Genomic DNA, 14,776 nt, shown 5'->3' with positions numbered 1-14,776 from the left:
GACCAAAGCTGCAGCCCCACTTTATCACCTCGTCCTCTTACAAGAGCCCTGAGTACAACAGGTCATTCAAGGGCAGTTAACCCATTGGCAGCCTCTGCTATGCTCAACTCAGTAAAGTTGTATAAGCAGGTATAAACCTGCTTATTTAAACATTCTCCTTTGCTGGTATGAGGGCATTCAAACATTGTATTAGTTGGGACCAGTGATGGTTGAATTTTGCCAGGAAGTGTTAATGCTGGGGTATCTATTATCCATTAGTTTTCATTATCTCACCGCACCCCCCCTACCCAACCCCGAAGGGTTTCCTCTATAATGATGCATAACCAAGTTTACATTAATTTCAGAAAATAGTCAGTTCTTGGTAAGGAATCAGATAGGGAAGAACAAGCTGCAAATTGGTGGCTCCTGTTCAAATCCTGTTAAATCCTGTTAACCATAGCAACTTGCCAAGGCTACTTTAGTAGTAACATTCCATCATTGTGACCCTACCACCAAGTTCAATGTTGAGGGAACATGCCCAAGTGACACAGTATTTTGACTTGGACATCCGCAGCCATTCCTTCATAGCTGGGACAGTCTCCTGAGATTATCAACCTAACATCATTGTGTGGAACCAACACCACAAGGAGTGTAGCGGTTCCAGGAACAATCCCACAATCTCAGGTCAACTATAGTTGGAAAATAAAGGCAGCCTTGTCAACACCGCCGACATCCCAAATGTCCCTACATCAACAAGACAGACACACTTTTAAAAACAACTCAACACAAAATGTATAATATTCTTCACCTAGTGGGTTGGTGGAGCAGGGGACTCTAGCCAAGAGACCTTGGTGCTTAGTAAATGTTCTTATCCATTGACTTTATAGCAGTGCACCTAAATTATAGTGAAACAAGAATGAGTATACTTGTTCCAAAACTCTTCTGAAAATTTGATGGTTTAATAAGCACTTTTGGAACACCGCCTAATTCATTTATTGGAAATTAAAACACAATCTTGAAAGAGCATTTTCTGCTCTTTTGATTTCCAATATTCACAGATTTCATGTAATTATGTTTAGAGCAATCTGCGGGATGCAAATTTGTCTGCACCATTCCTTGAGGCATTGCTGTATCACCAAACATTGAGCTCTTAGTAGTCATAATGAAATGTGTTTTCTTGTTTTGCATGTTGTCTCTTTGAAGGGATTTCTTTGGCAAACATATTAAAAGTTGCTACCTGTCAATAGGAAGTGATAGTGCTGTTCTTTGTGCTTCCTCCAACACCATGGATGATAGAATTTATCCTCCTTCACTGTTACCTCCTCTTGCTGAAGCAGTAATACTGGATGGACACCTCACAGTGAGAGCAAAGTCTGGGCAAATTAGTATTGATTTGGGGTATGTATTGGAAAGAAGGAGAGGGACTGATTCTTCATGCTTGGGTTGAGGGAGAAGTTCAAGACTATAATGGTTCACCATGCTGAAATTTCTAGTTACGATTAGTGAAGACAAGGAGATGGTTTACTCAATCAAATTTCCATTATATCATTAATATTAGCTGCATAATTTCCATTTTTTAATATTACAACCATGTGACTATCTCTGGTTTACGGGCACATACCTTGGTCATGGGTATTCAATGCTGCGCCACAGAGTAATTGGACTCAACTTGCACCAGTGATTCTTGCATGTTGGGCTGATTCGGACGTATCATTGTCAGATGTTGAAAAGTGGAGACCAGAATTGGTCCCCAACACCTCCTCTCTACCCCAATGTAAAGAAAAAAAATAGGACCAATATCTCTACTGTATTGTTAAGTTTTAAGTTTGTGCTGGTTTAATAAGGACCCTTGGTTTGCTGTATGATGCCACTGCTTCTGCTGAGGAGCAAGTAAAGGAGAGAGGAGACACTACATTGCAGTTTGGGGAACCAGGCAGGCCATGCATGAAGGCAGGCTGCAAAACAACTCCACAGGACCAAGTTATGAGCATCATTGCAATTCAAGATAGTTGACAGGAAAGATATACATGTAGATCGAAACAGATTGTAACCACTGGTTAAGGAGTCTAGAATGGGTGGTATAGATAGAAGATTAAATGTAAGATATAGGTGAGCAAAACAAATGGAAATTAAAGCATCGAATCACAGTTTGCAACTGGAGTCAAAAGACCTAGTCTGTTTAAACACCCAAACTCTCTTGTTTTAATTCTTTCATGGTATGTGAGCATTGCTTATAAGGCCAGACCCTTCAGAAGAGGCAATTAAGGATGGGCAAATGCTGGCAACGCCCACATCCCATGAAAGAGTTTTACAAAAGTATGGAGAGGAACAATAGCTACCTCGGTAAACCCAGATTTGCATGATTAGCAACTGACCTTCTCTTACTGGTATATAAAAAAAATTAGAATCTTTCTCTTGGGGGGGAAAAAAGAAATCATGATTGTGCAAATCATGTGGAATGCAAAACCAAAGTTAGTGATTGAAGCAGAGACCATGTCAATCTTTAAGAATTAGTTACAGAGGTGGTTGTTTGAAAGGGCAAATGAGCGATTTGGGAAGACGCAGGAACATGGGACTGGAGCAACTATTCGTTCGTGCATGATGAATACCAACATGGACTGGCTGGGCTGAATGCCCTGTTTCTGTGCTGTAATTTCTATGCCATCTAGTTGGAGGTTTCTGTATATTTTCTGTCAGTTTAACCTGTTACCAATCATAACTAATGTGCTCATAATCAGTGCAATTCAGAATTACGCTCCAGTTAAGGGACAACTGTCCTCTTGAATAGCACAACAGAGAGTTTATCAGTGACTGAGAGGGACATTTTGAAAAAAAGCTTTCAGCTTCAATGGTCTGGTAGGACCTTCCAAGATCGCAAAAAAAGAAACTGCAGGATATTGCGTTTTGTATACTAGGTTTGTTGCTCCTCAGCCAAAGATTAATATACAAGCAACTGAATTAAAGCATCATTGCTTTAAGTAAAGTGACTGTCCATTACGGGACCCAATCGGTAAAGCTACCAGTGTTGGTATTGAGAGGCGGAGGACAAAGCCTCCTAGGGCGAAACTGGCTGAGAGAAATCAACCTTGAGGGACCACTGAGATTCCAAAAAGAAGCAGGGAGCATTCCTGTTTTGGAAAAGGAGTGTGTAAAGACTCAATGACCTGAAGAGCCTCAGGTTGACTTGAGCCAAAACATGGAAGAACAGCAAAAGGAAGTTGAAGAGACCCTGCTTAAGGATAGAGTTCGAGATGAGGTGAGCAACCTCCAAAAGGAAGAAGAAAACCTGCTGAAAGACCTTCACACAAAACAAGATTCCCTCAGGTCTAAGTTTGTACCTCTGGAAAAGTATGAAGAGAAACAGAAAGAATTCGGCACGTCTCTGAATAAACTGAAGGCCGAGTTGGCAGAGAAGACACAACAACACTCAATTTTCCAGGAGGCAGCAAACAAATACAAAAAAGAGATGGAAAAGCTGAAGAATCAGCTACATGAAACCAAAGAAGCTTCAGAGACAAAAGAAACAGGCAGATAATGAAATCCTGGGAGACTCAACCACTGAGTTCACTCAAGTCGAGCTTGCATCTGAGATTAGTTTGGCCAATATTGAAACCGAAAAGGGCAAGATTAAAGTCAACGCCAGAAAGAAGAAGTCACATAGAAAGAAGACACAAACACAAATAAGGCTCTAATCCTGGCTGTACACGAGTATACTTTTGTACAAAGGCCTGGTAGTCAAATTGCAAACACCAATGCCCTTGGTCATTTGCCTTTACAAGAAAAGGATGTAGAAGTCCCAGTTCCACAAGAACTTATTTTGTTGTTACATTTCTTAGATTCATCACCGGTTTGCACTTGACAGATCAGAGACCGGACAAGTAGGGACCCAGGCCTATCCCAAATATGAGAACAAATACTTTATGGTTGGTCACAAGAGTCTGGATCTGATGAAATGAAACCGTACTTTAACAGAAGACATGAAATAACCAGCCAGGATGGCATCTTATTGTGGGGAGCACGAGTGATCGTTCCTCCAGAGGAAAGACAGCCATTGCTAATTGAACTACAGAGTGCACATTCAGGAATATCCTGAATGAAGACCATAGCATGCAGCCACCTATGATGGCCTGGGATGGATGGTGAAATAGAGAGTTTAATGAAGAATTGTGTGCAATAGCAGCAACTGCAAAAGTTGCCTTCAACAGCTCCATCACGCTCTTTGGGAGTGGCCAGGAAGACCATGGGTGCAGTTGCACATTGACTATGTGGGACCTTTCATGGGAACAATGTTTGTGCTCATTGTTGATGCCCATTCAAAATGGATGGACATATGAGGTGAAATCAACAACGTCTTCTGCTACAATTGAGAAGTTACATCAAAGTTTTGCCATTAACCAACTACCAGAAGTGGTATTTCTGATAACGGCAAGGCAATTACGTGTGCTGAGTTTCAGCAGTTTATCAGCCTCAACGGCATCATTCGTGTAAAAACTGTACTGTACCACCCTTCCCTTCCCAAATGGACTGGATGGACTGGTTGAAAGGGTGGTTTAAAAGTTCAAGGCTGGCATGAAGAAATTAACTGGAGATTCCTTAATGACCAAGCTAGCATGCCTTGTTTTGCATTATAGGACCTCCCCCCACACCCACCCTCACACAACGAGTGTCAGACTAGTGGAATTATTGTTGAAACGCCGTCTCAGGATGAGATTAAGCTAAATAATGCCGAATTTAGGGTGTTGGTAGTGGAAGGTGGAAAGGAGTCAGGGGAGTCAGAAAACTAGACATGATGGCATGTTCGCGAGAGGAAACTCACCGTGGGAGTGACAGTGCACGTGAAGGACTTTGCAGAAGGACCAAAGTGGTCACCGGGTGAAAGAAGTGCAGTGACTGGACCCCTATCTTACCACATGGAGGTGGTAAGTTGAATCATACGGAGACATGTGGGTCATCTAAAGAAGTGAGAAGCTATGCACCAAGAAATGATTCCACCAGTGTTCGCGCCAGGGTCAGCGTTTCCTGTTGAGAGAACTCAACCCAGTACAGGTGGATCTGAAGTGAATGTTGCTCCTTTAAGAGTTGAGGATACAGAGCTGCAGGAGCCCACTGAAGCAACTGATGTTCAGGTAACTCCGGAAAGGGAGGGTCCCTGACAAAGCATCTGAAGTTGTAGAGCTGAGACGTCCTCCATGTATAAGGAAACCCCCAGAAAGACTGAATTTGTAAATTACTTATCAGTGTAAATATTTTGTTATTTTGAGAAAATTGTAAATATAAAATGAATTCCTGAGTAAGGGGTGGGGGGGTGGATGTGGTAATCTGATGTGTAATATCTTTAAGAAGAATGTTATAATGGAAGATTACATGATCTTAGGATCCAATAGCGGTGTAGCACAGGCTACCTCTATAGTCAGTATTCTGTAAGCGGTAATTAGTAGCAGCAGAGTAGAGAGATAGAGTTTGAAGTTTAAGCACATGTTTAGTTGCTGCTGAGTATCTTTGTAAATAAACAGAGTTTCTTCCTATGAAGTGTTTGCTACTCAACTCTATCATTAGTACCAAATCAGCCACCCCCTTACAACAAGCGTGCAAACAGGATCCAACAGATGGGTGACTAGGATCCAACATATTTTCACAGAGATATCCACCACATTCTGACACACTCCTCACTCCCAGTCCTGGGACCACACTCCGATCTGATGCTGTCACTACCTCAGTAGCAGAATTAACTTCAACTAAATCAGCAAATCCCATACACACATGCTGCATGATGGGTGTCCCCCAGTGGGAAACTATCCGGGTCACAGAAGCGGAAAACTGCTCTCCACCAACATTAAGCATCTGCAAAATGCCAGAATGATTGAAAGGAAGTTATTCCTTATTAGGCATGGACAAACAAGCAAATTCAATGTTGCCTTCCTGTTTGTTAGGAGACTGTTTGTCCTATATCAGGCCCTGTAGATGGGCAGCACCAATAGTGGGGAAGGCAAAGTCCGTGTTATTGGGGGAGATAGTCCTTTTCTTGTTCAACCCCAGTTCCTGTTAACCTGTTCAAGTAGTGATTGAAGGCATCATTCTCTCACTTGATTCTCCCAACACACTGAAATTTCTGACACGACCTCAGCAGAGTTACATATTGAAAATGCACTCGTTTAATGCAAGTCTTTTGTTTTCTGCTTATATTGAGCCAAGACTAGTCTTGGGCTATCAATAAGAGCACCTAATACTTGGTATTGATTTATTTTGGAGATGTTTGAGTTAAAAGCAATTTTAGAATTCTTTTATTAGCTGCTTTATTTATTTGTATACACAACTATTGATAACATATACAGAAGTCCCTTTGTGACATACTATATCCTTCCATTAAAACCAGGCTCATTACATTGAAAATGTTTTATAGTCTGAAAGCTGATCATTGCATTCTTCATGATTGCCTCCACTGGTGCATTACTTACAGCTCACCTGTACTGCTTTCACCATCCATCCAATTTCCTCTCGGAAAAGCACTGCCACTTGCTAGGATTGGGTTTCCAGGAGAGTCTTCTGCCTCTGATGGCCATTCTTCATGATTGGTGGACTACTCAACTAAAGCCGCCTCACAGACACACCTGATCTTGTCCCCCATCCAAAATCCATTTCACCCCTCACCCTCACTCACTCACTCTCACACACACAAATCATGGGATAACAATTCAGAGAGGGAACACTGGCTGATTTGCCTCCTCTCTACCCCAACTGCTGCCCTTGCTGACCTCAGGCACATCACCACAGAGCACCACGTCACCTGGAGCATGCACAGACTGTATCAATCATTTGGAACTCAGGCAGTGCATCCACCAACTTAGCCATCAGGTGAACGCACACACCCAGTCTTATTAAACAATCATGTGCGAAAACAAAGGTAAAGAGTAATTAAGTGATTAAAATCTATACTTGTCAGGAATGGAGCCAATTACTTACCAATTTGCCTACCCCAGTGAGTGGTCTGATGGTTACTGAATTTTGGGATTGGCTTTATCTGATGACTAATAAAAGGCATATCTTTCACTTTCTGATCAGCTGCTCCATGTCGTGCCCCGTGCTTTTCCTGTGGTTGCTTTGTTTGCCATAGTTTAAAATGTTCCTGCATCACATCTATTGCTCCTCCATGGTGTATGATAGACTTAATGATGGAAGTGCAGGGGCAGGTATGTAGCCTAAGGTTTTACTGCACCGATGATTATTTTCAAGACAAAGAAGGAAATAGCGCCTTAATGTGCCTCAGAAACTGTCCCAAGTATTGAAGGCAGAATGAATTGCAATGCACAATTACTGCTGTCATACAAGCCAACCTGGCAGCCATTGTCTACCTGCCAAGGTTCTACCAAAGTCAAAGCATTGAATGATGGTGTTGAGGGAAGAATACTGGATGACTGCCTTCTCTTCAAATAATGGCTCAGTGAGTAGAACACTCACATCTGAGTCAAAGGATTTTGGTTTCAAGTCCAGAGACTTTGAGCACTAAGCTCTAGGCTGTCACTCCAGTGTAGCACTAAGGGAATGCTGCACGGTTGGAGGTACTGTGCTTCAGATATGTTAAACTGAGGCCCTATCTCTTTCAGGTGGGCGTAAAAGATCCCATAGTACTGGTTCAGAGAAGAGTAGGCATCCTGGCTAATGATTATCCCTCGGTCAATGTCACAAAACTAGATCATTTGGTCATTATTTGTGGGAGCTTGCTGTGTGCAAATTAGCTGCTGTGTCTCCTACACTACAACAGTAACTAAACTTCAACAGTGCTTTGTTGGTTGCAAAGTACTTTGGGATATTCTGCGGCCCTGAAACCTGTTATAATGATGCACGTCTTTCTTTACTGGGATAGGCAGAATCTGGTAAAGCTGTACTTGCTCAGCATTACACTGAAGAATCTGCCTAAATTATGTGTCCAAGTCCTAACGTGGGGTTTCAGCCCATCACTTTCAGTCTCAGAGAAGTGACATAAGACAGAGCCCAAAACCACCATCTCCAGCCTGCAAGTTAAACTTAAATTACCGCTTTAAGATGTCTTAAAATCAGGTAAGAATTCTCATTAGGGAGCTAAATTGCTCAGGGAAAAACATCTAAAAAAAAACATGAATCTAACGATGTGCTTAAGGAGGCAGCCTGAAGGGGGTAGGTGAAGTTCAGACCCATCTCAAGATTCATTCCATTGCTTTTAAACTGTTGGTTTGGCCCCATTCTTGTGATCAGCTGATCCTTTACATTGAATGTGAGTCTTAAATGTCAAACATCCATAAACAATCATTCAAATTCACATAATTGGTAAGAAATGTAGGGAAAATTATGGTTCTTACCAACTTTCCCACAGTGACCAGGAATAAAACTAATCCAGTATGACTGCAGAGCTGTCTAAATTGGGAAGGTGATATGCATCTATTTGTTTAAACATGGAACATCACAGCAAAACAATATCTCCAGTCCCACTGTTCGGAAAGACATCTAGTTTTGTAAATATTAACAACCTGATTTGCCTCATTGGTTTTATTTATTGGGTTAAAAGATGGCCTCAGTGTGGGCATACACCGTCCCATCTCATTGGTGTTCAAGTATGAAAGATGTGACTGAACGTACAGCATTAAAGAGTTAAAGCCATATTCTCCCATTTGATGCCAACACAACGTTCTCACCTCCATTTTTTTTTTCAACTTTCAGATGGCATTACAGCTGATGAACAAAAGCAGTTCTAGGAAAATGTTAATGGAAAAGCACATTATCTTTTGACACCCCTATCATTTCACTCACAGCAGTGACCTGCAGATTAATCTTTGGCTTCTGGAGACTCCAGGGCATTCCTGGAGGTTTGACAACCCCACTCTTCCTCGGAGAAGAGCAGAGCTTACAGACTCCCACCTGGAATTTCCTTGGGGTCTCTCCAGTGGGAGAACTCTCTGCCCCACTCCTACCCTCACCCCTTCAAAGAAACTGAGGTACAGACTGATGAAGGGCTTTTACTGAGCTTCTCCCATGTTCCCACTAGACATCCAAAGGCAAACAGGGAGAATTCTGTGGAAATTTTCCCCATAAGAATAATTTGGTTTGCTTTACTTGCTCAGGCCTCAGCTTCTCTTTAGGAAGAAAGAGTTTCTTTATTCTTTCATGGAATGTGGGCATCACTGGCAAGGTCAGCATTTATTACCCATCCCTAATTGTCCTTGAACTGAGTGAGTCGCTTGGCCATTTCGGAGGGCAGTTAAGAGTCAACCACATTGCTGTGGTCTGGAGTCACATGTAGGCCAGACCGGGTGAGGATGGCAGATTTCCTTCCCTAAAGGGCATTAGAGAACCAGATGGGTTTTTAGGACAATCCAGTAGTTTCGTGGTCACCATTTATGAGCTTAGCTTTTTAATCCTGATTTTAGAAAAAAAATTGAATTTAAATTTCTCCAGCCACTGTGGTGGGGTTTGAATTTATGCCTCCAGAGCATTACTCCAGGCCTCTAGATTACTCCAGGTGTCTAGATTACTCCAGGCCTCTAGATTACTCCAGGCCTCTAGATTACTCCAGGTGTCTAGATTACTCCAGGCGTCTAGATTACTCCAGGCCTCTAGATTACTCCAGGCCTCTAGATTACTCCAGGCGTCTAGATTACTCCAGTCCTCTAGATTACTCCAGGCCTCTAGATTACTCCAGGCCTCTAGATTATTAGTCCAGTAATATTACCGCTGCGTTACTGTTCCTGTGACAGTCCTCTATAAATCTGGAATTTCTCATTTCCAAAGTGAAATCAATCCAATAAAAGAGAATATGGCTTTAAGGAGGTCGCTGTATGGGTGTGTGTTTGAGTTCAGTTCTTGTTGGCAGTATATATCTATATATATATATTGAAGCAATCATACAGATTTGTAGTGGAGCTGTAGATAGCAGTGGGGGTTATGTTTCAGCTGCTTTATAAACGGGTGTCCTGCTCCTCCAAGTCATCCATGATTAAGTTGTCGTATGGCACAATGTCCGTGTTTTCCATGTAGTTTGCCTTCGAGTTGGGCTTCTTCTCCTGCATCTCTGACTCGATCTCAGAGTGGTCCATGGCCGGGTTGTCATGGCAACCGTTGTCCACGGCACGCATCTCTTCAGTCAGACACTGCAGAAGGGAAAAGGGAACAATGACAAAAGGGGTTTGGGTGGTCGGGTTCAATCCTCCAATCTGTGTGCTGTGAGCTGATCTCTACCTGGGTGGTTTTTATTGCCTTGGGCGCATCCAGGCGAGGGAGCGCCATTGGGCAGAGAGATCCCACAGGTCTCTTGCTGCAGGTTACTATCCAGTGGCGTTTGCAGGAATGTGCGCATCTCGGATGTTTTCACAAAACTGATTTTCTGGCGAGTTATCGCATTGCTGCTTGTGGGATCTTGCTGTGCGCAGATTGGCGGCTGCGTTCCCTACATTACACTCCAAAAGAACTTCATTGACTGTAAAGCGCCAGGGGACAACCTGGGGCTATGAAGGGCGCTACAGAAGTGCAAGTCTTCCCTTCTGTCTCATTGTTTCTTGGGTAATGCACACAGCAAAGCAGTCCGGGACTCATGTCAAATGCAAGATCGCCACCTGCTGATCATAGCCTGCAACAGTTTCCCAGTATATCTGGAAACAAGCTGCAGGTGTAAGGCAACAGCAGCAGAAGCACCTGTTTCTAAGCTGCTGCAAGAACCACAACAGCTTGTATCTATATAATATTAACTTAACAAAGGAACAATATCAGACTAAATTTTGCACCAAGCCAGTTAAGGAGATATTAGGATGGATGACCAAAAGTTTGGTCAAGGAGGTCGTTTAAAGGAGGCAAGAGAGCAAGAGAGACAGGAAAGGTTAGGCAGGAAATTCCAGAGCTTCGAGCCTAGTCAGATGAAGGCGCAGCCAAAAAGCGTTGGAGCGATTTAAATCAGGGATGCTCAAGAGGCCAGGATTAGAGCACTGATATCCTGGAGGGTTGCAGGGCTGCAAGTGGCTCAAGAGATGGGGAGGGACGAGGGTGTGTGTTTTGGATTTGAAAATTTTAAAACTGGGCCATCTTTTACCTGGAAGGCAGTGTAAGTCAGCGAGGACAGAGGGGAAGCAGGGTTCGGTGCCAGCTAAGACATTGAGCAGCAGAGTTTTGGATGACTTTAAGTTTACGGAGTGTAGAATGTGAGAGGCCAGTGCGTTAGAATAGTCAAGCCCGGCAGTGACATAAAGGCAGGGATGAGTGTTTCAGCAGCAGATGAACTGAGGTAGGGGGTGAGGTCGGGCAATGTTTTGGACATGGAAATGGGCAGCCATAGTGACAATGGAGATATGTGATTGGCCGAGAGCTTGTTTCTGTTCAGATAGGGTTGAAGCTGAGACCTTGGCGTTATATAGCGGAAGAACGATTAGTGTTTTAAGCCAGTTCTGATATTGGTTGCTCAATGAGGCTAGAATCACGGACTTGATTGAATTAATTTCTCTTCTATGCCACTGTTTTGACTCTGGCAGTCTGTACGATTAATAGACTGAAATACAACTGCAAACCAGGTTATCTGGTCGTTGTCACATTTATATCTGTGGGATCTTTGCTGTGCACAAACTGACTGCCTCTTTGCCTATGTTACAACAACAACGACACTTCAAAATATGTCATCGCTTATAAAGTACCTTGGGACACCCTGAGGTTATGAAAGGTAATGTATAAATGCAAGACTTTCTTTTACTTACAGTGGTGTGCGGGGAGAGATAGGGAGAGAGGGACAGAGAGAGAGAGAGAGAAGGAGAAGGAGGAAGAAATGGAAAGAGAAAGAGAGAGAGAGAGAGGGCGAGAGAGGGAGGGAGAGAGAGAGAGGGAGAGCGAGAGAGGGAGAGCGAGAGAGAGGGAGAGATGCCCCTTTACCTTCCTGTTTTTCTGCTAATGCAAGTTCTGACTGCATCGTCACAGAGTAAGTTGGTCTATTTTGGCTTCTCTGGAAGGACAGAATTCTGTGGTGGTATCTGGGGATGTGGCAGCCACTTCCTCCCTGGCTGAATTCTTCTTCCCCCTCCACCCTGCTGTAACCTCACCCCCCCACCCCCCCACACTCCCAACCCAGACAATGTTCCTTAATCCAAGAAGGAAAAACCGGTTCAAAATGTTCAAATTTCAGTAAAAATCAGTAATACTGGCACCAGCAACACTGGAGTTCCATTTTAAGGTACACAAGACCAGTTTGGACAAGTTTGCTGGTACCCTTCTTCTCTAATTATTACTGGCTTCTCCTCACTACTCTCCCGTGACCATGCCAGTCTTGAATCCCTCTTGGATGGCCCGCAGCTGCTCTTTGTGCCCCTCACGGCATTTTACAAAAGGTCTCCGTCAAACTACCCATCGCCACATGTCCCACCCTCCTTTCTTTGCCGACCTCTCTGCCCAGTGTTTGGGACCAGGAGCTGGAACCACGATGTAATCCCTCCGCCGCTCTAGCCGAGAGGAGCGGAGTCCGGTAACTTGGCAACTTTTCTGGTGCCTTTGCTGAAGGCAATGGCGGGTATTTAATTAACATTCCATTTTTTAACCGTGCTGGCTGTTCACTGGCACCCGGGCAGGCGTTGGCCTCCTCCAGAAGCCGGGCTGGCACTCACCTCATCCTTCTTGTGCTGCGATTTACGCTGTGAACACCTGTAGACAATGGCGGACAGGAACACCAGCAGCAGCAACGAGCCAGTGACCACCATGGCGATGAGCTTCTTAAGCTCTGTTGCTTCTTGCCGCTCGTTCTTGGTTCCTTTGTTAGGGGAGAACTGGATGTCCAGCTAAAACAGAAGGGGACAGTGAGAAGGACTGACAGTTCAACCAAGCAAAAGCACAAGTAAAACACTGTGGAGGCTAGAGCTCTCCCTCACAGCATTTGTTCTTTTATTTGCGGCAAGTAAACCATTTCAGCTCAGTGACTGCCCATCGGCAATGATTTAACACTTTTTTAAGCAAATGCAGAGCCGGGGAAAGGAGACAGGAAAGAACAAAGAGGATGAAGGTGTGAGACAATGTGGAGGGGGGGGCAGGGGTGCTGGGGAGGGGGCACGGGTGCTGGCGAGAGTGATTCATCATCAGGTGTCCCTCAATTCGAGGATGACCTCTTCTCAGGGGTTGTGGGGTTCCTTGCCGGGGGTCTTCATGTGGCTGAGCAGGCTGATTCTCGACCCAGGGGTCTTTGCGCACAAGGGGCAGGTTGTCCCACGAGGTAGTGGGGTGTGGCCTGCAGGATTTGCTTCCTTTTCTTTCCTTTCTGCCCTCCCTCTGTCTCATCATTAAGGAGTTGGGACCCAAAGTTCACTAAATTGGTCCGCGGGAAGAGGGGTTTTGTCTTTTGATAAGTGGCTTGGGTAAATTGGGTCTGTTCTCCCTGGTGTTTAGAAGAATGAGAGTTGATCTCATTGAAACTGCAAAGTCCTGAAGGGGATTGATAGGGTAGAGGCTGAGATTGTTTCTGCTGCTCGGGGAATCTGAATCATGGGGGCCCAGTCTCAGTATAAGGGGGCCAATCATTTAGGACTGAAATGAGGAGAAATTACTTCACTCAAGGGGTTGTGAATCTTTGGCATTCCCTATCCCAGAGGGTTGTGAATACAGTTGAACACGTATTTTTAAAAATTCATTCATGGGACGTGCGCGTTGCTGGTTAGGACAGCATTTATTGCCCATCCCTAACTGCCCTTGAGACGGTGGTGGTGAACTGTCTTCTTGAACCCCTGCCATCCATGCGGTGTAGGTACATCTATAGTGCTGTTAGGAAGGGAGTTCCTGGATTTTGGCCCAGTGACAGTGAAGGAATGGTGATATATTTCCAAGTCAGGATGGTGAGTGACTTGGAGGGGAAATTCCAGGTGATGGTGTTCCCATCTACTTGCTGCCCTTGTCCTTCTAGATGGTAGTGGTCGTGGGTTTGGAAGGTGCTGTCTAAGGAGGCTTGGTGAGTTGCTGTAGTGTGTCTTGTAGATGGTAAACACTGTTGCCACTGTGCGTCAGTGGTGGAGGGAGTGAATGTTTGTGGATGGGGTGCCAATCCAGTGGGCTGCTTTGTCCTGGATGGTGTTCAGCTTCTTGAGTATTGTGGGAGCTGCACTCATCCAAGCTCCTGACTTGTGCCTTGTAGATGTGGACAGGGTTTGGGGAGTCAGGAGGTGAGTCACTCACCACAGAATTTCTAGCCTCTGACATGTTCTTAGCCACAGTATTTATATGGCTAGTTCAGTTCAGTTGCTGGTCAATGGTAATCCCCAGGAAGTTGTGCTTCAGTGATTCAGTGATGATAATGCCATTGAATATCAAGGGGCGATGGTTAGATTTTCTCTTGTTGGAGATGGTCATTGCCTGGTCTTTGTGTGCTGCATATATTACTTGCCACTTGTCAGCCGAAGCCTGGATATTGTCCAGGTCTTGCTCCGTTATTGCTGAAGCAGCTGAAGATAGCTGGGCTGAGGACAATTCCCTGAGGAACTCTTGCAGTGATGTCCTGGAACTGAGTTGATTGACCTCCAACAGCCACAACCATCTTCCTTTGTGCTAGGTATGACTCCAACCAGCAGAGAGTTTTACCCCTAATTCCTATTGACTTCAGTTTTGCTAGGGCTCCTTGATACCACACCCCATCAAATGCTGCCTTGATGTCAAGGGCAGTCACTCTCTTGAGTTCAGCTCTTTTGTCCATGTTTGAACCAAGGTTATAATGAGGTCAGGAGCTGAGTGGCCCTGGTGGAACCCAAACTGAGCATCAGTGAGCAGATTACTGCTAAGCAAGTGCCACTTGATAGCACTGTTGGTGATACCTTCCATCACT

At 44.3% G+C, this 14,776-nt stretch overlaps 1 protein-coding gene across 3 annotated transcripts in view; it reads right to left on the bottom strand.

Annotated features, from left to right (window-relative positions):
• Nucleotides 1-6,255: 6,255 nt before the first annotated feature.
• podxl (podocalyxin-like) overlaps nt 6,256-14,776 on the bottom strand; it is a 162,874-nt gene continuing 154,353 nt past the window's right edge. For all 3 annotated transcript variants that reach the window (XM_041202741.1, XM_041202742.1, XM_041202743.1), the window contains 2 exons: nt 12,582-12,752; nt 6,256-10,097 (listed from right to left, as the gene is read on the bottom strand). In XM_041202741.1, the coding sequence (XP_041058675.1) occupies nt 9,906-10,097; nt 12,582-12,752 (363 nt within the window). In that variant the 3' untranslated portion in view covers nt 6,256-9,905. The remainder of the gene's footprint in view (nt 10,098-12,581; nt 12,753-14,776) is intronic.

This window comes from Carcharodon carcharias, chromosome 13 (genome assembly GCF_017639515.1).
Source record: "Carcharodon carcharias isolate sCarCar2 chromosome 13, sCarCar2.pri, whole genome shotgun sequence".
Lineage (NCBI taxonomy): Eukaryota > Metazoa > Chordata > Chondrichthyes > Lamniformes > Lamnidae > Carcharodon > Carcharodon carcharias.
This window is presented reverse-complemented; position numbering and strand designations above follow the sequence as displayed.